Source organism: Leptodactylus fuscus, chromosome 4, assembly GCF_031893055.1.
Source record: "Leptodactylus fuscus isolate aLepFus1 chromosome 4, aLepFus1.hap2, whole genome shotgun sequence".
Taxonomy (NCBI): domain Eukaryota; kingdom Metazoa; phylum Chordata; class Amphibia; order Anura; family Leptodactylidae; genus Leptodactylus; species Leptodactylus fuscus.
In genome coordinates this window covers 221,581,672-221,608,031 of record NC_134268.1, presented here as the reverse complement: position 1 = coordinate 221,608,031, position 26,360 = coordinate 221,581,672, and the positions used below count along the sequence as shown (strand labels likewise).

The window sequence follows — 26,360 nt, the reverse complement described above, 5'->3', positions numbered from 1 at the left end:
ATTATATAGGCACAGTATTACTACTCTATAGCATTATTATATAGGCACGGTATTACTCCTCTATAACACTATTATATAGGTGCGCTATTACTACTCTATAGCACTATTATATAGGCACGGTATTACTACTCTGTACTACTATTATATAGGTGCGGTATTACCACTCTATAACACTATTATGTAGGCGCAGTATTACTACTCTATAGCACTATTACATAGGTGCGGTATTACCACTCTATAGAACTATTATTTAGGCGCGGTATTACTACTCTATTATTGTTATATAGGTGCGGTATTACTACTCTATAGCACTATGATATAGGTGCGGTATTACTACTGTATAGCACTATTATATAGGCGCGGTATTACTACTGTATAGCACTATCATATAGGTGCGGTATTACTACTCGATGACACTATACTATAAGCGCGCTATTACTACTCTATAGCACTATTATATAGGTGCAGTATTACTACTCTATAGCACTATTATATAGGTGCGGTATTACTACTCTATAGTACTATCATATAGGCGCGGTATTACTACTCGATGACACTATACTATAAGCGCGGTATTACTACTCTATAGCACTATTACATAGGTGCGGTATTACCAGTCTATAGCACTATTATATAGGCGCGGTATTACTACTGTATAGCACTATTATATAGGCGCGGTATTACTACTGTATAGCACTATCATATAGGTGCAGTATTACTACTCTATAGCACTATTATATAGGTGCGGTATTACTACTCGATGACACTATACTATAAGCGCGGTATTACTACTCTATAGCACTATTACATAGGTGTGGTATTACCAGTCTATAGCACTATTATATAGGCGCGGTATTACTACTGTATAGCACTATCATATAGGTGTGTTATTACTATATAGCACTATCACATAGGTGCGGTATTACATCTGCTCCTGCTATTGCACTCTTATAGATTTACACCTTTGTATATCTTGCTCTTTTGTAATGTAACAGAATCAGAATCTTATATTGTGAATCTTATAGCAAAAATCTGCAAAACATTTTCACATTTTTTTGTTTGACTGTTTCAGAAAACTTCACTGCACGAGAAACTTCATCCACATGAACCTCTTTGTGTCCTTCATCCTGAGGGCGATATCAGTCTTTATCAAAGACGAAATCCTGTACGCCGAGCTGGACAGCAACCACTGCCATGTGTCTACGGTAGGTGAGGGGGAGGAGTCTGTCTAGTGCCAGGGTCACATCTATCTGCTGGGGGTTGTAGTCTATGGAATTGGATATAATGTCATTTAGAATAGATTTCTGGAATTACAAATCATCAATGTTGCCACTTTGTCCAGTTCTACTCTATTTACTGAGTCTTATGCAGTAAGAACCATGAGTTTGGGATGGAGAGCCCCTTTAATCACTTTGGTGAGGCCTAAGGTAGTCACTGAAGGACTGAATTAGTTGAATTTTGGTCGAGTTGACCAATTGACCATGTCGTGTCTGATCAATTTTTGGTCACTTTCTGCTTGAACTTCTTGTTTTCACTTCTTATAGACTTCATTGAGCTCCTCGCCTGACTAGCTCCGCCCCCGAGGATCTCAGATCTCCATCTTTCCATCCATCACTATTTGAAACCTCTTTGTAAACCACATTTGATGCCTTGTCTCGTATTTCCAGGTGGAATGTAAAGCGGTGATGGTGTTTTTTCACTACTGCGTCATGTCCAACTATTTCTGGCTCTTCATAGAAGGACTTTACCTCTTCACGCTGCTGGTCGAAACGTTTTTCCCAGAACGAAGATACTTTTACTGGTACACGATAATCGGATGGGGTATGTATTCCGCCATGTACATCATGTAGATGATAATGCAGTGGCCCTATAGGTGGGGGATGGGCTCTAGGTGAATGCTCTGATGTTTAGATATATATAGACTACTATACAGATATATATAGACTACTGTCTCATCTGGACTATCACAGCACTATAAATGACATCTAAAGCAACATTGATACATAGTAATACGTTTGGCCTCCTCTAATCTTCCTGTGTGTCAGTCTTTACTGTTACTCTGGTATTCTATTCGTGAACCAGATACAGAGTAGCTATAGATCCCACAAAGATAAAGACCAGAGACGATGGCTATATGACAGGCTATGAGATTAACCCCGCGCTACCCATTACTATGAGCGCTGTATCTATAGGGGATTCTTCTCTAGTATTCTTTTTATGACGGCCATCATCTGAAAGAACAAAGCGAAACAAGGACGACGCTCACCACTGAAATATTAATCTTTGGATTCCGCACGTGTTGTGATATTTCAGAGTTGAGAACGCAGACTTTAATAATTCACGTGCGGAGAGCGTCCGGCCGATTCGCCGCTGTCTGACATTTATTTGCATTTTAATTGCCAGCGCGGTATCAGAAGTGTGAATTCTGTCCTGGACAATTTATTCACAAGATTGACTTTGGTTTTAGTTTTGCATTTCAAAGGACTCGAGTGCGGCGCTCGGCGCGGTCTATGGGAGTTTCGATTCATGTTCTGGGTTTTATCGTCGGGACGTTCTGCTTTTATCTCTTCTCCTTGAGCTCCAGGTATAATCAGGAATAATGTGACAGCGCTTGTCTATATACTGTAGTCTATAATCATCTGTATACCCTCAAGAGCCAGAGCGGCATCATATATACAGAACCAGAGCCGTATCTAAGCCTATCCTGTGTAATACTGACTGCTGAGCTGTGTATCTAATCCTATCCTGTGTGATACTGTATACTGAGCTGTGTATCTGAGCAGTGTATCTAATCCTATCCTGTGTGATACTGTATACTGAGCCGTGTATCTAATCCTATCCTGTGTGATACTGTATACTGAGCAGTGTATCTGAGCAGTGTATCTAATCCTATCCTGTGTGATACTGTATACTGAGCTGTGTATCTAATCCTATCCTGTGTGATACTGTATACTGAGCTGTGTATCTAATCCTATCCTGTGTGATACTGTATACTGAGCTGTGTATCTAATCCTATCCTGTGTGATACTGTATACTGAGCGGTGTATCTAATCCTATCCTGTGTGATACTGTATACTGAGCCGTGTATCTAATCCTATCCTGTGTGATACTGTATACTGAGCAGTGTATCTAATCCTATCCTGTGTGATACTGTATACTGAGCTATGTATCTAATCCTATCCTGTGTGATACTGTATACTGAGCAGTGTATCTAATCCTATCCTGTGTGATACTGTATACTGAGCTGTGTATCTAATCCTATCCTGTGTGATACTGTATACTGAGCAGTGTATCTAATCCTATCCTGTGTGATACTGTATACTGAGCTGTGTATCTAATCCTATCCTGTGTGATACTGTATACTGAGCTGTGTATCTAATCCTATCCTGTGTGATACTGAGCTGTGTATCTAATCCTATCCTGTGTGATACTGAGCTGTGTATCTAATCCTATCCTGTGTGATACTGTATACTGAGCTGTGTATCTAATCCTATCCTGTGTGATACTGTATACTGAGCTGTATCTAATCCTATCCTGTGTGATACTGTATACTGAGCAGTGTATCTAATCCTATCCTGTGTGATACTGTATACTGAGCTGTGTATCTAATCCTATCCTGTGTGATACTGTATACTGAGCTGTGTATCTAATCCTATCCTGTGTGATACTGTATACTGAGCTGTGTATCTAATCCTATCCTGTGTGATAATGTATACTGAGCTGTGTATCTAATCCTATCCTGTGTGATACTGTATACTGAGCTGTGTCTAATCCTATCCTGTGTGATACTGTATACTGAGCGGTGTATCTAATCCGATCCTGTGTGATACTGTATACTGAGCGGTGTATCTAATCCTATCCTGTGTGATACTGTATACTGAGCTGTGTATCTAATCCTATCCTGTGTGATACTGTATACTGAGCTGTGTATCTAATCCTATCCTGTGTGATACTGTATACTGAGCTGTGTATCTAATCCTATCCTGTGTGATACTGAGCTGTGTATCTAATCCTATCCTGTGTGATACTGTATACTGAGCCGTGTATCTAATCCTATCCTGTGTGATACTGTATCCTGAGCTGTGTATCTAATCCTATCCTGTGTGATACTGTATAATGAGCTGTGTATCTAATCCTATCCTGTGTGATACTCTATACTGAGCTGTGTATCTAATCCTATCCTGTGTGATACTGTATACTGAGCTGTGTATCTAATCCTCTCCTGTGTTATACTGTATCCTGAGCTGTGTATCTAATCCTATCCTGTGTGATACTGTATACTGAGCTGTGTATCTAATCCTATCCTGTGTGATACTGTATACTGAGCCGTGTATCTAATCCTATCTTGTGTGATACTGTATCCTGAGCCGTGTATCTAATCCTATCCTGTGTGATACTGTATACTGAGCTGTGTATCTAATCCTATCCTGTGTGATACTGTATACTGAGCTGTGTATCTAATCCTATCCTGTGTGATACTGTATACTGAGCTGTGTATCTAATCCTATTCTGTGTGATACTGTATACTGACCTGTGTATCTAATCCTATCCTGTGTGATACTGTATACTGAGCTGTGTATCTAATCCTATCCTGTGTGATACTGTATACTGAGCTGTGTATCTAATCCTATCCTGTGTGATACTGTATACTGAGCTGTGTATCTAATCCTATCCTGTGTGATACTGTATACTGAGCTGTGTATCTAATCCTATCCTGTGTGATACTGTATACTGAGCTGTGTATCTAATCCTATCCTGTGTGATACCGTATACTGAGCTGTGTATCTAATCCTATCCTGTGTGATACTGTATACTGAGCTGTATCTAATCCTATCCTGTGTGATACTGTATACTGAGCTGTGTATCTAATCCTATCCTGTGTGATACTGTATACTGAGCTGTATCTAATCCTATCCTGTGTGATACTGTATACTGAGCGGTGTATCTAATCCTATCCTGTGTGATACTGTATACTGAGCTGTGTATCTAATCCTATCCTGTGTGATACTGTATACTGAGCTGTGTATCTAATCCTATCCTGTGTGATACTGTATACTGAGCTGTGTATCTAATCCTATCCTGTGTGATACTGTATACTGAGCTGTGTATCTAATCCTATTCTGTGTGATACTGTATACTGAGCTGTGTATCTAATCCTATCCTGTGTGATACTGTATACTGAGCTGTGTATCTAATCCTATCCTGTGTGATACTGTATACTGAGCTGTGTATCTAATCCTATCCTGTGTGATACTGTATACTGAGCTGTATCTAATCCTATCCTGTGTGATACTGTATACTGAGCTGTGTATCTAATCCTATCCTGTGTGATACTGTATACTGAGCGGTGTATCTAATCCTATCCTGTGTGATACTGTATACTGAGCTGTATCTAATCCTATCCTGTGTGATACTGTATACTGAGCTGTGTATCTAATCCTATCCTGTGTGATACTGTATACTGAGCTGTGTATCTAATCCTATCCTGTGTGATACTGTATACTGAGCTGTGTATCTAATCCTATCCTGTGTGATACTGTATACTGAGCTGTGTATCTAATCCTATCCTGTGTGATACTGTATACTGAGCGGTGTATCTAATCCTATCCTGTGTGATACTGAGCTGTGTATCTAATCCTATCCTGTGTGATACTGTATACTGAGCTGTGTATCTAATCCTATCCTGTGTGATACTGTATACTGAGCTGTATCTAATCCTATCCTGTGTGATACTGTATACTGAGCAGTGTATCTAATCCTATCCTGTGTGATACTGTATACTGAGCTGTGTATCTAATCCTATCCTGTGTGATACTGTATACTGAGCTGTATCTAATCCTACCCTGTGTGATACTGTATACTGAGCTGTGTATCTAATCCTATCCTGTGTGATACTGTATACTGAGCCGTGTATCTAATCCTATCCTGTGTGATACAGTATACTGAGCTGTGTATCTAATCCTATCCTGTGTGATACTGTATACTGAGCCGTGTATCTAATCCTATCCTGTGTGATACAGTATACTGAGCTGTGTATCTAATCCTATCCTGTGTGATACTGTATACTGAGCTGTATCTAATCCTATCCTGTGTGATACTGTATACTGAGCTGTGTAACTAAACCTATCCTGTGTGATACTGTATACTGAGCTGTGTATCTAATCCTATCCTGTGTGATACTGAATACTGAGCTGTATCTAATCCTATCCTGTGTGATACTGTATACTGAGCTGTGTATCTAATCCTATCCTGTGTGATACTGTATACTGAGCCGTGTATCTAATCCTATCCTGTGTGATACAGTATACTGAGCTGTGTATCTAATCCTATCCTGTGTGATACTGAATACTGAGCTGTATCTAATCCTATCCTGTGTGATACTGTATACTGAGCTGTGTATCTAATCCTATCCTGTGTGATACTGTATACTGAGCGGTGTATCTAATCCTATCCTGTGTGATACAGTATACTGAGCTGTGTATCTAATCCTATCCTGTGTGATACAGTATACTGAGCTGTGTATCTAATCCTATCCTGTGTGATACTGTATACTGAGCCGTGTATCTAATCCTATCCTGTGTGATACAGTATACTGAGCTGTGTATCTAATCCTATCCTGTGTGATACTGTATACTGAGCTGTATCTAATCCTATCCTGTGTGATACTGTATACTGAGCTGTGTAACTAAACCTATCCTGTGTGATACTGTATACTGAGCTGTGTATCTAATCCTATCCTGTGTGATACTGTATACTGAGCTGTGCATCTAATCCTATCCTGTGTGATACTGTATACTGAGCGGTGTATCTAATCCTACCCTGTGTGATACTGTATACTGAGCTATGTATCTAATCCTATCCTGTGTGATACTGAATACTGAGCTGTATCTAATCCTATCCTGTGTGATACTGTATACTGAGCTGTGTATCTAATCCTATCCTGTGTGATACTGTATACTGAGCTGTGTATCTAATCCTATCCTGTGTGATACTGTATACTGAGCTGTATCTAATCCTATCCTGTGTGATACTGTATACTGAGCTGTGTATCTAATCCTATCCTGTGTGATACTGTATACTGACCTGTGTATCTAATCCTATCCTGTGTGATACTGTATACTGAGCTGTGTATCTAATCCTATCCTGTGTGATACTGTATACTGAGCTGTATCTAATCCTCTCATGTGTGATACTGTATACTGAGCTGTGTATCTAATCCTATCCTGTGTGATACTGTATACTGAGCTGTGTATCTAACCCTATCCTGTGTGATACTGTATACTGAGCCGTGTATCTAATCCTATCCCGTGTGATACTGTATGCTGAGCTGTGTATCTAATCCTATCCTGTGTGATACTGTATACTGAGCCGTGTATCTAATCCTATCCCGTGTGATACTGTCTGCTGAGCTGTGTATCTAATCCTATCCTGTGTGATACTGTATACTGAGCTGTGTATCTAATCCTACCCTGTGTGATACTGTATACTGAGCTATGTATCTAATCCTATCCTGTGTGATACTGTATACTGAGCTGTGTATCTAATCCTCTCCTGTGTGATACTGTATACTGAGCTGTGTATCTAATCCTCTCCTGTGTGATACTGTATACTGAGCCGTGTATCTAATCCTATCCTGTGTGATACTGTATACTGAGCTGTGTATCTAATCCTATCCTGTGTGATACTGTATACTGAGCTGTATCTAATCCTATCCTGTGTGATACTGTATACTGAGCTGTGTATCTAATCCTATCCTGTGTGATACTGTATACTGAGCTGTATCTAATCCTATCCTGTGTGATACTGTATACTGAGCTGTGTATCTAATCCTATCCTGTGTGATACTGTATACTGAGCTGTATCTAATCCTATCCTGTGTGATACTGTATACTGAGCTGTGTATCTAATCCTATCCTGTGTGATACTGTATACTGAGCGGTGTATCTAATCCTATCCTGTGTGATACTGTATACTGAGCTGTGTATCTAATCCTACCCTGTGTGATACTGTATACTGAGCTGTGTATCTAATCCTACCCTGTGTGATACTGTATACTGAGCTGTGTATCTAATCCTATCCTGTGTGATACTGTATACTGAGCTGTGTATCTAATCCTATCCTGTGTGATACTGTATACTGAGCTGTGTATCTAATCCTATCCTGTGTGATACTGTATACTGAGCTGTGTAACTAAACCTATCCTGTGTGATACTGTATACTGAGCTGTGTATCTAATCCTATCCTGTGTGATACTGAATACTGAGCTGTATCTAATCTTATCCTGTGTGATACTGTATACTGAGCCGTGTATCTAATCCTATCCCGTGTGATACTGTCTGCTGAGCTGTGTATCTAATCCTATCCTGTGTGATACTGTATACTGAGCCGTGTATCTAATCCTATCCTGTGTGATACTGTATACTGAGCTGTGTATCTAATCCTATCCTGTGTGATACTGTATACTGAGCCGTGTATCTAATCCTATCCTGTGTGATACAGTATACTGAGCCGTGTATCTAATCCTATCCTGTGTGATACTGTATACTGAGCTGTGTATCTAATCCTATCCTGTGTGATACAGTATACTGAGCTGTGTATCTAATCCTATCCTGTGTGATACTGTATACTGAGCTGTGTAACTAAACCTATCCTGTGTGATACTGTATACTGAGCTGTGTATCTAATCCTATCCTGTGTGATACTGTATACTGAGCTGTGTATCTAATCCTATCCTGTGTGATACTGTATACTGAGCCGTGTATCTAATCCTATCCCGTGTGATACTGTCTGCTGAGCTGTGTATCTAATCCTATCCCGTGTGATACTGTATACTGAGCCGTGTATCTAATCCTATCCCGTGTGATACTGTATACTGAGCCGTGTATCTAATCCTATCCCGTGTGATACAGTATACTGAGCTGTGTATCTAATCCTATCCTGTGTGATACTGTATACTGAGCTGTGTATCTAATCCTATCCTGTGTGATACTGTATACTGAGCTGTGTATCTAATCCTATCCTGTGTGATACTGTATAGTGAGCTGTGTATCTAATCCTCTCCTGTGTGATACTGTATACTGAGCTGTGTATCTAATCCTATCCTGTGTGATACTGTATACTGAGCTGTGTATCTAATCCTATTCTGTGTGATACTGTATACTGAGCTGTGTATCTAATCCTATCCTGTGTGATACTGTATACTGAGCTGTGTATCTAATCCTATCTTGTGTGATACAGTATACTGAGCTGTGTATCTAATCCTATCCTGTGTGATACTGTATACTGAGCTGTGTATCTAATCCTATCTTGTGTGATACAGTATACTGAGCCGTGTATCTAATCCTATCCTGTGTGATACTGTATGCTGAGCCGTGTATCTAATCCTATCCTGTGTGATACTGTATGCTGAGCCGTGTATCTAATCCTATCCTGTGTGATACTGTATGCTGAGCCGTGTATCTAATTCTATCCTGTGTGATACTGTATACTGAGCGGTGTATCTAATCCTATCCTGTGTGATACTGTATACTGAGCGGTGTATCTAATCCTACCCTGTGTGATACTGTATACTGAGCTGTGTATCTAATCCTATCCTGTGTGATACTGTATCCTGAGCTGTGTATCTAATCCTATCCTGTGTGATACTGTATACTGAGCTGTGTATCTAATCCTATCCTGTGTGATACTGTATACTGAGCTGTGTATCTAATCCTATCCTGTGTGATACTGTATACTGAGCTGTGTATCTAATCCTATCCTGTGTGATACTGTATACTGAGCTGTGTATCTAATCCTATCCTGTGTGATACTGTATACTGAGCTGTGTATCTAATCCTATCCTGTGTGATACTGTATACTGAGCTGTGTATCTAATCCTATCCTGTGTGATACTGTATACTGAGCTGTGTATCTAATCCTATCCTGTGTGATACTGTATACTGAGCTGTGTATCTAATCCTATCCTGTGTGATACTGTATACTGAGCTGTGTATCTAATCCTATCCTGTGTGATACTGTATACTGAGTTGTGTATCTAATCCTATCCTGTGTGATACTGTATACTGAGTTGTGTATCTAATCCTATCCTGTGTGATACTGTATACTGAGCTGTGTATCTAATCCTATCCTGTGTGATACTGTATACTGAGCTGTGTATCTAATCCTATCCTGTGTGATACTGTATACTGAGCCGTGTATCTAATCCTATCCTGTGTGATACTGTATACTGAGCCGTGTATCTAATCCTATCCTGTGTGATACTGTATACTGAGCTGTGTATCTAATCCTATCCTGTGTGATACTGTATAGAGCTGTGTATCTAATCCTATCCTGTGTGATACTGTATACTGAGCGGTGTATCTAATCCTATCCTGTGTGATACTGTATACTGAGCTGTGTATCTAATCCTATCCTGTGTGATACTGTATACTGAGCTGTGTATCTAATCCTATCCTGTGTGATACTGTATACTGAGCCGTGTATCTAATCCTATCCTGTGTGATACTGTATACTGAGCTGTGTATCTAATCCTATCCTGTGTGATACTGTATACTGAGCTGTGTATCTAATCCTATCCTGTGTGATACTGTATAGAGCTGTGTATCTAATCCTATCCTGTGTGATACTGTATACTGAGCGGTGTATCTAATCCTATCCTGTGTGATACTGTATACTGAGCTGTATCTAATCCTATCCTGTGTGATACTGTATACTGAGTTGTGTATCTAATCCTATCCTGTGTGATACTGTATACTGAGCTGTGTATCTAATCCTATCCTGTGTGATACTGTATACTGAGCTGTGTATCTAATCCTATCCTGTGTGATACTGTATACTGAGCTGTGTATCTAATCCTATCCTGTGTGATACTGTATACTGAGCTGTGTATCTAATCCTATCCTGTGTGATACTGTATAGAGCTGTGTATCTAATCCTATCCTGTGTGATACTGTATACTGAGCGGTGTATCTAATCCTATCCTGTGTGATACTGTATACTGAGCTGTATCTAATCCTATCCTGTGTGATACTGTATACTGAGCTGTGTATCTAATCCTATCCTGTGTGATACTGTATACTGAGCTGTGTATCTAATCCTATCCTGTGTGATACTATATACTGAGCTGTGTATCTAATCCTATCCTGTCAGTATTTTGGGGCAGCGCTGCCATGTAAAGCATGGTAGGTGACACATTATCTCAGTGTCCTGGTTCTCTATGTAACCTGTATTAGTCTGGCTGTACATGGTGCATTATACTACAGTATATAGATAAGTGGACATCTGACTCCCGAGCCCCCCACCATTCCTTGTAGGACACATATAAGACAGGCAGCCTGCTGGGCTTTTTATCTGATCCTCATCAGGATGACATCAGAGAGTAGCCTTAGACATGGCGGGGGAGGGGGGGGATGGGGGGGGGGTACTTACTTATTCCCCCTGATGTCTTGCTTGTCTATTCTCTGTCATCACTTGTCTTTCTGTCACTTTCTGCCTTTGGCTCATCAAACATTTCTGTCCTGACACACTGCGGCGGACCCTCAGCTGTGAGCGGGTCGGGGTCGGGGTTGTTGTTTCTTCACCCTTTGTGGTCCTTTTAAAAATTCTTTTAGAAGTTCGGTCAGAGATAAGTTTTGGTTCTGTTGGTTCTCACTGAAAAGATTCCCTTAATGTACAAAGTCTTACAGGCAATGCATTATGGGAAAAACCTATGCAAATGAGCTGTATAGACAGAACAGCCTCTCTGCTGCCCCCTGGAGGAGGCTACTATGTAAGTCAATGTCTGACCCATCCAAGAGCCTTAGGACAGAGCAGGGGAGAGAATGAAGGGTTCTTACATTTTTGTAACTTTATGCCTCTTGACTTCTCCCCTCCCACAGGCACTCCGCTGATATGTGTGACCATATGGGCCGTCTTAAGGCTACATTTCGATGACCACGGGTATGTATGAGATAGGTTTATACACATTATCAGCCTAGGGGTCATTGCTCATGGGGGGCGGGGGGATAATAAGTTCTGTCTCTTGGAAGACGGGGAGAGAAAAAAATAAAAAATGTAGAAAATTCCCAAATTCTTAAGGGCTTAGGAGCTGAATGTTGGGCAGATATGGGGTATTTTAGTATGGCGGCCATCTTTTTGGGGGTCACTGGCCCCCGGGTCTTTCATTGATTGCCGTGATTGGGGATGCAATAATTGTAAGGTTATAAGATGGGAGACCCCTGAGGTTACTGAGGTTTGGAGGGGTGTGGTGACCCTTTAACCCTTTCTACCAGCCCTCCATGGTCTGAGCCGCTTCTCTGTATACGGATTCTATTATATCAGTATTCTATATGTTCTGTTATAGCTGCTGGGAAATCAATAACATTGTGGCCCTCTGGTGGGTGATTAAGGGCCCCGTCATCGGCTCCATCATGGTAAGTCAATGTGACTGTCATTAATCTTTTATTTCCTAATTATTTGCCTTTTATTGGTGATATTCAGGGTTAGCCTTTAATATGGGTCACACAGGAATCATCCAAGTACGGCTCAGCCCCAATAGTTATCTGTGGAAAGGACTCAACAAAGTAGATTGAAATTTCTCTTGTTGATGCTGTTCTCCATGTCTAGTACCTGCGCCCATGTGTAGTCTCTGCGCCCATGTGTAGTCTAGCACGTGTGTCCATGTCTTGTTCTTGTACCCTTGTCTAGTACCTGTGTCCATGCCCATGTCTAGCACCTGTCCTTATGCCTAGCATGCCTAAGACTTTGTTTAGCACCTGTACCCATTTCTAGCATGTCTATTTCCTATGCTCATGTCTAGCACCTGTAGCCACGATTAGTACCTGTAGCCACGTCTAGTACCTGTAGCCACGTCTAGTACCTGTAGCCACGTCTAGTACCTGTAGTCACGACTAGTACCTGTAGTCACGTCTAGTACCTGTAGTCATGTCTAGTACCTGTAGCCACGTCTAGTACCTGTAGTCACGACTAGTACCTGTAGCCACGTCTAGTACCTGTAGTCACGTCTAGTACCTGTAGTCACGTCTAGTACCTTTAGCCACGACTAGTACCTGTAGTCACGTCTAGTACCTGTAGTCACGACTAGTACCTGTAGTCACGTCTAGTACCTGTAGTCACGTCTAGTACCTGTAGCCACGTCTAGTACCTGTAGTCACGACTAGTACCTGTAGCCACGTCTAGTACCTGTAGCCACGTCTAGTACCTGTAGCCACGTCTAACCTGTAGTCACGTCTAGTACCTGTAGTCACGTCTAACCTGTAGTCACGTCTAGTACCTTTAGCCACGTCTAGTACCTGTAGTCATGTCTAGTACCTGTAGCCACGTCTATTACCTGTAGCCACGTCTAGTACCTGTAGCCACGTCTAGTACCTGTAGTCACGTCTAGTACCTGTAGTCCCGTCTAGTACCTTTAGCCACGACTAGTACCTGTAGTCACGACTAGTACCTGTAGCCACGTCTAGTACCTGTAGCCACGTCTAGTACCTGTAGCCACGTCTAACCTGTAGTCACGTCTAGTACCTGTAGTCACGTCTAGTACCTTTAGCCACGTCTAGTACCTGTAGTCATGTCTAGTACCTGTAGCCACGTCTAGTACCTGTAGCCACGTCTAGTACCTGTAGCCACGTCTAGTACCTGTAGTCACGTCTAGTACCTGTAGCTACGTCTAGTACCTGTAGTCACGACTAGTACCTGTAGCCACGTCTATTTCCTTTAGCCACAACTAGTACCTGTAGTCATGTCTAGTACCTGTAGCCACGTCTAGTACCTGTAGTCACGTCTAGTACCTGTAGCTACGTCTAGTACCTGTAGTCACGACTAGTACCTGTAGCCACGTCTATTTCCTTTAGCCACAACTAGTACCTGTAGTCATGTCTAGTACCTGTAGTCATGTCTAGTACCTGTAGTCACGTCTAGTACCTGTAGCCACGTCTAGTACCTGTAGCCACATCTAGTACCTGTAGTCACGTCTAGTACCTGTAGTCACGTCTAGTACCTGTAGCCACGTCTAGTACCTGTAGTCACGTCTAGTACCTGTAGTCACGTCTAGTACCTGTAGCCACGTCTAGTACCTGTAGTCACGTCTAGTACCTTTAGCCACGACTAGTACCTGTAGCCACGTCTATTTCCTTTAGCCACAACTAGTACCTGTAGCCATGTCTAGTACTTGTAGCTACGTCTAGTACCTCTAGTCACGTCTAGTACCTGTAGCCACGACTAGTACCTTTAGCCACAACTAGTACCTGTAGTCATGTCTAGTACCTGTAGCCACGTCTAGTACCTGTAGTCACGTCTAGTACCTGTAGTCACGTCTAGTACCTTTAGCCACGACTAGTACCTGTAGCCATGTCTAGTACTTGTAGCCACGTCTAGTACCTGTAGCCACGATTAGTACCTGTAGTCACGTCTAGTACCTGTAGCCACGATTAGTACCTGTAGCGACGACTAGTACCTTTAGCCATGACTAGTACCTGTAGCCACGACTAGTACCTGTAGCCACGACTAGTACCTGTAGCCACGTCTAGTACCTTTAGCCACGACTAGTATCTGTAGTCATGTCTAGTACCTGTAGTCACGTCTAGTACCTGTAGTCACGTCTAGTACCTTTAGCCACGACTAGTACCTGTAGCCACGTCTATTTCCTTTAGCCACAACTAGTACCTGTAGCCATGTCTAGTACTTGTAGCCACGTCTAGTACCTTTAGCCACGACTAGTATCTGTAGTCATGTCTAGTACCTGTAGTCACGTCTAGTACCTGTAGCCACGTCTAGTACCTGTAGCCACGTCTAGTACCTGTAGTCATGTCTAGTACCTTTAGCCACGATTAGTACCTGTAGCCACGTCTATTTCCTTTAGCCACAACTAGTACCTGTAGCCATGTCTAGTACTTGTAGCCACGTCTAGTACCTTTAGCCACGACTAGTATCTGTAGTCATGTCTAGTACCTGTAGTCACGTCTAGTACCTTTAGCCACAACTAGTACCTGTAGTCATGTCTAGTACCTGTAGCCACGTCTAGTACCTGTAGCCACGTCTAGTACCTGTAGCCACGTCTAGTACCTGTAGTCACGTCTAGTACCTTTAGCCACGTCTAGTACCTGTAGTCACGTCTAGTACCTGTAGCCACGACTAGTACCTGTAGCCACGTCTAGTACCTTTAGCCACAACTAGTACCTGTAGTCATGTCTAGTACCTGTAGCCACATCTAGTACCTGTAGCCACATCTAGTACCTGTAGTCATGTCTAGTACCTGTAGCCACATCTAGTACCTGTAGTCACGTCTAGTACCTTTAGCCACGTCTAGTACCTGTAGTCACGTCTAGTACCTGTAGCCACGACTAGTACCTGTAGCCACGTCTAGTACCTTTAGCCACAACTAGTACCTGTAGTCATGTCTAGTACCTGTAGCCACGTCTAGTACCTGTAGCCACGTCTAGTACCTGTAGCCACGTCTAGTACCTGTAGTCACGTCTAGTACCTTTAGCCACGTCTAGTACCTGTAGTCACGTCTAGTACCTGTAGCCACGATTAGTACCTGTAGCGACGACTAGTACCTTTAGCCATGACTAGTACCTGTAGCCACGACTAGTACCTGTAGCCACGACTAGTACCTGTAGCCACGTCTAGTACCTTTAGCCACGACTAGTATCTGTAGTCATGTCTAGTACCTGTAGTCACGTCTAGTACCTGTAGTCACGTCTAGTACCTTTAGCCACGACTAGTACCTGTAGCCACGTCTATTTCCTTTAGCCACAACTAGTACCTGTAGCCATGTCTAGTACTTGTAGCCACGTCTAGTACCTTTAGCCACGACTAGTATCTGTAGTCATGTCTAGTACCTGTAGTCACGTCTAGTACCTGTAGCCACGTCTAGTACCTGTAGCCACGTCTAGTACCTGTAGTCATGTCTAGTACCTTTAGCCACGATTAGTACCTGTAGCCACGTCTATTTCCTTTAGCCACAACTAGTACCTGTAGCCATGTCTAGTACTTGTAGCCACGTCTAGTACCTTTAGCCACGACTAGTATCTGTAGTCATGTCTAGTACCTGTAGTCACGTCTAGTACCTTTAGCCACAACTAGTACCTGTAGTCATGTCTAGTACCTGTAGCCACGTCTAGTACCTGTAGCCACGTCTAGTACCTGTAGCCACGTCTAGTACCTGTAGTCACGTCTAGTACCTTTAGCCACGTCTAGTACCTGTAGTCACGTCTAGTACCTGTAGCCACGACTAGTACCTGTAGCCACGTCTAGTACCTTTAGCCACAACTAGTACCTGTAGTCATGTCTAGTACCTGTAGCCACATCTAGTACCTGTAGCCACATCTAGTACCTGTAGTCATGTCTAGTACCTGTAGCCACATCTAGTACCTGTAGTCACGTCTAGTACCTTTAGCCACGTCTAGTACCTGTAGTCACGTCTAGTACCTGTAGCCACGACTAGTACCTGTAGCCACGTCTAGTACCTTTAGCCACAACTAGTACCTGTAGTCATGTCTAGTACCTGTAGCCACATCTAGTACCTGTAGCCACATCTAGTACCTGTAGCCACGTCTAGTACCTGTAGTCACGTCTAGTACCTGTAGCCACGATTAGTACCTGCAGCCACGACTAGTACCTGTAGCCACGACTAGTACCTGTAGCCACATCTAGTACCTGTAGCCATGTCTAGTACCTGTAGTCATGTCTAGTACCTGTAGTCACGTCTAATACCTGTAGCCATGACTAGTACCTGTAGCCACGACTAGTACCTTTAGCCATGACTAGTACCTGTAGCCACGACTAGTACCTGTAGCCGCGACTAGTACCTGTAGCCACGTCTAGTACCTTTAGCCACGACTAGTACCTGTAGCCATGTCTAGTACTTGTAGCCACGTCTAGTACCTGTAGTCATGTCTAGTACTTGTAGCCACGTCTAGTACCTGTAGTCACGACTACTACCTGTAGCCATGTCTAGTACCTGTAGCCACGTCTAGTACCGATAGCCAGGTCTAGTACCTATAGCCAGGTCTATTACCTGTAGCCACGTCTAGTACCTATAGCTAGGTCTAGTACCTGTAGCCACGACTAGTACCTGTAGCCATGTCTAGTACCTGTAGCCACATCTAGTACCTGTAGTCACGTCTAATACCTATAGCCATGTCTAGTACCTGTAATCACGTCTAATACCTATAGCCACGTCTAGTACCTGTAGCCACGTCTAGTACCTGTAGCCACGTCTAGTACCTATAGCTAGGTCTAGTACCTGTAGCCACAACTAGTACCTGTAACCACGACTAGTACCTGTAGCCACGTCTAGTACCTGTAGCCACGTCTAGTACCTGTAGCCACGTCTAGTACCTATAGCCACGTCTAGTACCTGTAGCCACGTCTAGTACCTGTAGCCACGTCTAGTACCTGTAGTCACGTCTAATACCTATAGCCACGTCTAGTACCTGTAGCCACGTCTAGTACCTGTAGCCACGTCTAGTACCTATAGCTAGGTCTAGTACCTGTAGCCACGACTAGTACCTGTAGTCACGACTAGTACCTGTAGTCACGACTAGTACCTGTAGTCACGTCTAGTACCTGTAGCCACATCTATTACCTGCACCATGACTAGTTCCTGTTTCTGTAAAACACTGCAGCGCTAATGATAAGATGGACCTTTCAGGACCTTAGACTATGATGATACCACCAAAGGTCCAGGAAGGTCCTTGTAAAGTTGCAAATGGGGCAGGTAATGGAGACACGGTGACCTGACTGTAAACCAGGGGAACTATGGGCCATATATGGGAGAGGGGGCTATAGAAATCAGATGATGTGGCCTTGTGAGAGAAGAGCTGGGGCAGAAGAACAGGGGACAGGACTTAGAAATATCTGAGGTCACATTAGAGATCTCAGTAGTCCCTGCGGGGACAGAGATAGAGCCGTCCTGCTGTATAACAAGCCGTGCTGGAGATACCGGGTCATACTGAGCAGACAGCCATCACTAGCGATCACAACTTTCTCATGGGATGGGCCGTAGAGGTAACATTCCCCCAAAATATCAGACTAATGTCTAGCAGATGAGACGTTTGAGAAGACATCTTGTAGCAGAGGTGTCTGATGCTTCAGTACTTAGGGGGTTCACATACTTTTATGCCATATAGTATCAGAACATCAGGAAAGAGATGTAATGCCCCCCCCCCTGCAGTGTGCGGCTTCTGCACCACATCCATGTAATCATCCTCTCACACTTCTGCAGAAGATTTGCAATGTCTCGTCCGCCTCGTCTGATGACCTCTATCATGTGGACTTAAGAATGTGATAATAAGTGTCTGAGAAACTTACAAGATGTGACGTATTTCCCTGACTTCAATTCTCACTTTGTCCAACAGATCAACTTCGTCCTGTTTGTGGGAATAATAATCATCTTAGTGCAGAAGCTTCAATCCCCGGACATCGGAGGCAATGAGTCCAGTATATACCTGTACGTATAGAGATCTATAGAGACCAGCAGTGTCTATATCACTAGGTACAAGACGTATACCAACTGTACTTATATATTATATACAGGAGATACCCAGGTTATACCAGCTGTACATATATAATTATATACAGTATATACCCAGGTTATACCAGCTGTACATATATAATTATATACAGTATATACCCAGGTTATACCAGCTGTACATATATAATTATATACAGTATATACCCAGGTTATATCAGCTGTATATATATAATTATATACAGTATATACCCAGGTTATACCGGCTGTACATATATTATTATATACAATATATACCCAGGTTATACCGGCTGTACATGTATAATTATATACAGTATATACCCAGGTTATACCGGCTGTACATGTATAATTATATACAAGATATACCCAGGTTATACCGGCTGTACATATATATTATATACAGTATATACCCAGGTTATACCGGCTGTACATATATAATTATATACAGTATATACCCAGGTTATACCGGCTGTACATATATAATTATATACAGTATATACCCAGGTTATACCAGCTGTACATATATAATTATATACAGTATATACCCAGGTTATACCAGCTGTACATATATAATTATATACAGTATATACCCAGGTTATATCAGCTGTATATATATAATTATATACAGTATATACCCAGGTTATATCGGCTGTATATATATAATTATATACAGTATATACCCAGGTTATACCGGCTGTACATATATTATTATATACAATATATACCCAGGTTATACCGGCTGTACATGTATAATTATATACAGTATATACCCAGGTTATACCGGCTGTACATGTATAATTATATACAATATATACCCAGGTTATACCGGCTGTACATATATAATTATATACAGTATATACCCAGGTTATACCAGCTGTACATATATAATTATATACAGTATATACCCAGGTTATATCAGCTGTATATATATAATTATATACAGTATATACCCAGGTTATACCGGCTGTACATATATTATTATATACAATATATACCCAGGTTATACCGGCTGTACATGTATAATTATATACAGTATATGCCCAGGTTATACCGGCTGTACATGTATAATTATATACAATATATACCCAGGTTGTACCGGCTGTACATATATAATTATATACAGTATATGCCCAGGTTATACCGGCTGTACATATATTATTATATACAATATATACCCAGGTTATACCGGCTGTACATGTATAATTATATACAGTATATACCCAGGTTATACCGGCTGTACATGTATAATTATATACAATATATACCCAGGTTATACCGGCTGTACATATATAATTATATACAGTATATGCCCAGGTTATACCGGCTGTACATATATAATTATATACAGTATATACCCAGGTTATACCGGCTGTACATATATTATTATATACAGTATATACCCAGGTTATACCAGCTGTACATATATAATTATATACAGTATATACCCAGGTTATACCAGCTGTACATATATGATTATATACAGGAGATACCCAGGTTATACCGGCTGTACATATATAATTATATACAGTATATACCCAGGTTATACCAGCTGTACATATATAATTAAATACAGTATATACCCAGGTTATACCGGCTGTACATATATGATTATATACAGTATATACCCAGGTTATACCGGCTGTACATATATTATTAAATACAGTATATACCCAGGTTATACCGGCTGTACATATATTATTATATACAGTATATACCCAGGTTATACCAGCTGTACATATATAATTATATACAGTATATACCCAGGTTATACCAGCTGTACATATATGATTATATACAGGAGATACCCAGGTTATACTGGCTGTACATATATAATTATATACAGGAGATACCCAGGTTATACCAGCTGTACATATATAATTATATACAGTATATACCCAGGTTATACCAGCTGTACATATATAATTATATACAGTATATACCCAGGTTATACCGGCTGTACATATATAATTATATACAGTATATACCCAGGTTATACCAGCTGTACATATAGAATTATATACAGTATATACCCAGGTTATACTGGCTGTACATATATAATTATATACAGTATATACCCAGGTTATACCGGCTGTACATATATTATTATATACAATATATACCCAGGTTATACCGGCTGTACATGTATAATTATATACAGTATATACCCAGGTTATACCGGCTGTACATGTATAATTATATACAATATATACCCAGGTTATACCGGCTGTACATATATATTATATACAGTATATACCCAGGTTATACCGGCTGTACATATATAATTATATACAGTATATACCCAGGTTATACCGGCTGTACATATATAATTATATACAGTATATACCCAGGTTATACCGGCTGTACATATATAATTATATACAGTATATACCCAGGTTATACCAGCTGTACATATATAATTATATACAGAATATACCCAGGTTATACCGGTTGTACATATATGATTATATACAGTATATACCCAGGTTATACCGGCTGTACATATATGATTATATACAGGAGATACCCAGGTTATACCGGCTGTACATATATAAATATATACAGGAGATACCCAGGTTATACCAACTGTACATATATATTATACACAGTATATACCCAGGTTATACCAGCTGTATATATATATATACATATATTATATACAGTATATACCCAGGTTATACTTGCTGTACATATATATTATACACAGTATATACCCAGGTTATACCAGCTGTACATATATATTATATACAGTATATACCCAGGTTATGCCGGCTGTACATATATAATTATACACAGTATATACCCAGGTTATACGGGCTGTACATATATAATTATATACAGAATATACCCAGGTTATACCAGCTGTACATATATAATTATATACAGGAGATACCCAGGTTATACCGGCTGTACATATATATTATACACAGTATATACCCAGGTTATACCGGCTGTACATATAGAATTATATACAGTATATACCCAGGTTATGCCGCAGTGACTATGGCTGGTAACTTTCTCCTGCTGTCTTCCATTTCCATGGTAGTCTTGGCTTCCTTTGGCGTCTTCTCTGGGTGTTTGTTATGCGGCTGTGACCTTTTCAGTATGTCAGGTAGATTTGTAATGTGACTTGAGCTTATAATGTCAGATACTCGTCAATCTACATTCTAATTACGGATGTGTTTGCCTTATCTGTGCTGTCATTCTATTACTATGTGACAGTGACATGTGACAAGGTGACTCTGGTGGTTTTCCATTGTCATTCCCAGCTCATTACTGAGAACCTGCTATAAGCGGGTGACATTACAGATGATAGAACTGTAGGGGACACTTATTTCATTTAACCCCTTAAAGGGGTTGCTGTGATTAACCAATTACATTATGGCTTGCCCTTATAGAAATTCATTTGAGTATAATACACAGGGTCTGATCTCCGACACCCTCTTTATATTAGCTGAGGAAATGACAGGTGTCGTACTTAAATAGACACTGTATATTGTGTGTAATGAGCTCAATTTAGTGGTGACTGTATAATCTGTATGTAGTGAGCTCCCTCTAGTGGTGACTGTATAATCTGTATGTAGTGAGCTCCTCCTAGTGGTGACTGTATAATCTGTATGTAGCGAGCTCCCCCTAGTGGTGACTGTATAATCTGCATGTAGCGAGCTCCCCCTAGTGGTGACTGTATAATCTGTATGTAGTGAGCTCCCTCTAGTGATGACTGTATAATCTGTATGTAGTGAGCTCCCTCTAGTGGTGACTGTGAAATCTGTATGCAGTGAGTTCCTCCTAGTGGTTACTGTATAATCTGTATGTAGTGAGCTCCCTCTAGTGGTGACTGTATAATCTGTATGTAGTGAGCTCCCTCTAGTGGTGATTGTATAATCTGTATGTAGTGAGCTCCCTCTAGTGATGACTGTATAATCTGTATGTAGTGAGCTCCCTCTAGTGGTGACTGTGAAATCTGTATGCAGTGAGTTCCTCCTAGTGGTTACTGTATAATCTGTATGTAGTGAGCTCCCTCTAGTGGTGACTGTATAATCTGTATGTAGTGAGCTCCCTCTAGTGGTGACTGTATAATCTGTATGTAGTAAGCTCCCCCTAGTGGTGACTGTATAATCTGTATGTAGTGAGCTCCTCCTAGTAGTGACTGTATAATCTGTATGCAGTGAGCTCCCTCTAGTGGTGACTGTATAATCTGTATGTAGTGAGTTCCTCCTAGTGGACTATATAATCTGTATGTAGTGAGCTCCTCCTAGTAGTGACTGTATAATCTGTATGCAGTAAGCTCCCTCTAGTGGTGACTGTATAATCTGTATGTAGTGAGCTCCTCCTAGTGGACTGTATAATCTGTATGTAGTGAGCTCCTCCTAGTGGTGACTGTATAATCTGTATGTAGTGAGCTCCTCCTAGTGGAGACTGTATAATCTGTATCTAGTGAGCTCCTCCTAGTGGTGACTGTATAATCTGTATGTAGTGAGCTCCTCCTAGTGGTGACTGTATAATCTGTATGTAGTGAGCTCCCCCTAGTGGTGACTGTATAATCTGTATGTAGTGAGCTCTTCCTAGTGGTGACTGTATAATCTGTATGTAGTGAGCTCCTCCTAGTGGTGACTGTATAATCTGTATGTAGTGAGTTCCTCCTAGTGGAGACTGTATAATCTGTATGTAGTGAGCTCCTCCTAGTGGTGACTGTATAATCTGTATGTAGTGAGCTCCTCCTAGTAGTGACTGTATAATCTGTATGTAGTGAGCTCCCCCTAGTGGTGACTGTATAATCTGTATGTAGTGAGCTCCTCCTAGTAGTGACTGTATAATCTGTATGTAGTGAGCTCCCCCTAGTGGTGACTGTATAATCTGTATGTAGTGAGCTCCTCCTAGTGGTGACTGTATAATCTGTATGTAGTGAGCTCCTCCTAGTGGTGACTGTATAATATGTATGTAGTGAGCTCCTCCTAGTGGTGACTGTATAATATGTATGTAGTGAGCTCCCCCTAGTGGTGACTGTATAATATGTATGTAGTGAGCTCCCCCTAGTGGTGACTGTTTAATATGTATGCAGTGAGCTCCCTCTAGTGGTGGCTTTAATTAAATTGAATTTTATCATGTAACTATATACAGATTGCAGAGCTTTGTCTTATCTTATACACAAATCTTTAGATTTATTTAGCTATTAGTATCTATAAGTTTTGGGATACACCTTCTGTGTTGTATATACTGGTAGACTCTCCGTCCAGTCTGAAGTGCTTGTACTATATAAGATGGACTATCTGAGTCAAGGAATGGTCATATTTCATAAAAATCGGATGCCAGCATTAAAGGCCTAAAATATTTCATGGCTTTTTTTCTTTTTGCATTTTTACCTTTTCTCCATAGTAAGGAACAGTTTCTGGCAGCAATAACTGAGAAGATACTTAATATTCAGCACAAATCTTGTTCTCTGACTTGAAATGTCAGACAGGAAAATGTCAAGTCAGTTAACCAGATGTCACATATGTCTGTAACCATTACAACAGGATGTGCTCTATTCATATAATGTCCCTGTGAAGACTGCAGAGATCTACTAATATGTGACTGGTGGCTAATGCCTGTGTATAGTGACTAGGAAAACATAGACTGAAAATAGCCATAGAAACAGCAATATAATATATACATACAATATACTGTATATACGTTACTGATATATGAGGCAATGATAGAAAAACACATTGAAGAATTATAATTTGTATTCTGAAGTATCCTCCTCTTATGTCTGAAGCAGGATCAATATAAGCAATAATATACCTACTTTAATACTGCCCCTATGTACAAGAATATAACTACTATAATACTGCTCCTATGTACAAGAATATAACTACTATAATACTACTCCTATGTACAAGAATATATCTACTATAATACTACCTCCTATGTACAAGAATATAACTACTATAATACTACTCCTATGTACAAGAATATAACTACTATAATACTACTCCTATGTACAAGAATATAACTACTATAATACTACTCCTATGTACAAGAATATAACTATTATAACACTACTCCTATGTACAAGAATATAACTACTATAATACTGCCCCCTATGTACAAGAACATAACTACTATAATACTACTCCTATGTACAAGAATATAACTACTATAATACTGCTCCTATGTACATGAATATAACTACTATAATACTACTCCTATGTACAAGAATATAACTACTATAATACTACTCCTATATACAAGAATATAACTACTATAATACTGCCTCCTATGTACAAGAATATAACTACTATAATACTGCCTCCTATGTACAAGAATATAACTACTATAATACTACTCCTATGTACAAGAATATAACTACTATAATACTACTCCTATGTACAAGAATATAACTACTATAATACTACTCCTATGTACAAGAATATAACTACTATAATACTGCCTCCTATGTACAAGAATATAACTACTATAATACTACTCCTATGTACAAGAATATAACTACTATAATACTGTTCCTATGTACAAGAATATAACTACTATAATACTGCTCCTATGTACAAGAATATAACTACTATAATACTACTCCTATGTACAAGAATATAACTACTATAATAATACTCCTATGTACAAGAATATAACTACTATAATACTACTCCTATGTACAAGAATATAACTACTATAATACTGCCCCTATGTACAAGAATATAACTACTATAATACTACCTTCTATGTACAAGAATATAACTACTATAATACTACTCCTATGTACAAGAATATAACTATTATAATACTGCTCCTATGTACAAGAATATAACTACTATAATACTGCTCCTATGTACAAGAATATAACTACTATAATACTGCTCCTATGTACAAGAATATAACTACTATAATACTGCTCCTATGTACAAGAATATAACTACTATAATACTACCTCCTATGTACAAGAATATAACTACTATAATACTACCTCCTATGTGTAAGAATATAACTACTATAATACTGCTCCTATGTACAAGAATATAACTACTATAATACTGCTCCTATGTACAAGAATATAACTACTATAATACTACTCCTATGTACAAGAATATAACTACTATAATACTGCTCCTATGTACAAGAATATAACTACTATAATACTACTACTATGTACAAGAATATAACTACTATAATACTACTCCTATGTACAAGAATATAACTACTATAATACTACTCCTATGTACTAGAATATAAGTACTATAATACTCCTCCTATGTACAAGAATATAACTACTATAATACTACTCCTATGTACAAGAATATTACAACTATAATACTGTTGCTATGTACAAGAATATAACTACTTTAATACTACTCCTATGTACAAGAATATAACTACTATAATACTACTCCTATGTACAAGAATATAACTACTATAATACTACTCCTATGTACAAGAATATAACTACTATAATACTATCTCCTATGTACAAGAAAATAACTACTATAATACTACTCCTATGTACAAGAATATTACAACTATAATACTGTTGCTATGTACAAGAATATAACTACTTTAATACTACTCCTATGTACAAGAATATAACTACTATAATACTGCTCCTATGTACAAGAATATAACTACTATAATACTACCTCCTATGTATAAGAATATAACTACTATAATACTGCCTCCTATGTACAAGAATATAACTACTATAATACTACCTCCTATATACAAGAATATAACTACTATAATACTACTCCTATGTACAAGAATATAACTACTATAATACTACTCCTATGTACAAGAATATAACTACTATAATACTACCTCCTATGTATAAGAATATAACTACTATAATACTGCCTCCTATGTACAAGAATATAACTACTATAATACT

The 26,360-nt window shown here is 39.8% G+C and overlaps 1 protein-coding gene across 2 annotated transcripts in view; it reads left to right on the top strand.

Moving 5' to 3' along the window:
- Positions 1 to 26,360, top strand: part of LOC142199974 (pituitary adenylate cyclase-activating polypeptide type I receptor-like) — a 121,088-nt gene that overhangs the window by 71,246 nt on the left and 23,482 nt on the right. For both annotated transcript variants that reach the window (XM_075269918.1, XM_075269919.1), the window contains exons 8-12: positions 1,073 to 1,205; positions 1,668 to 1,821; positions 11,877 to 11,937; positions 12,341 to 12,410; positions 18,354 to 18,445. In XM_075269918.1, coding sequence (XP_075126019.1) covers positions 1,073 to 1,205; positions 1,668 to 1,821; positions 11,877 to 11,937; positions 12,341 to 12,410; positions 18,354 to 18,445 — 510 coding nt within the window. The remainder of the gene's footprint in view (positions 1 to 1,072; positions 1,206 to 1,667; positions 1,822 to 11,876; positions 11,938 to 12,340; positions 12,411 to 18,353; positions 18,446 to 26,360) is intronic.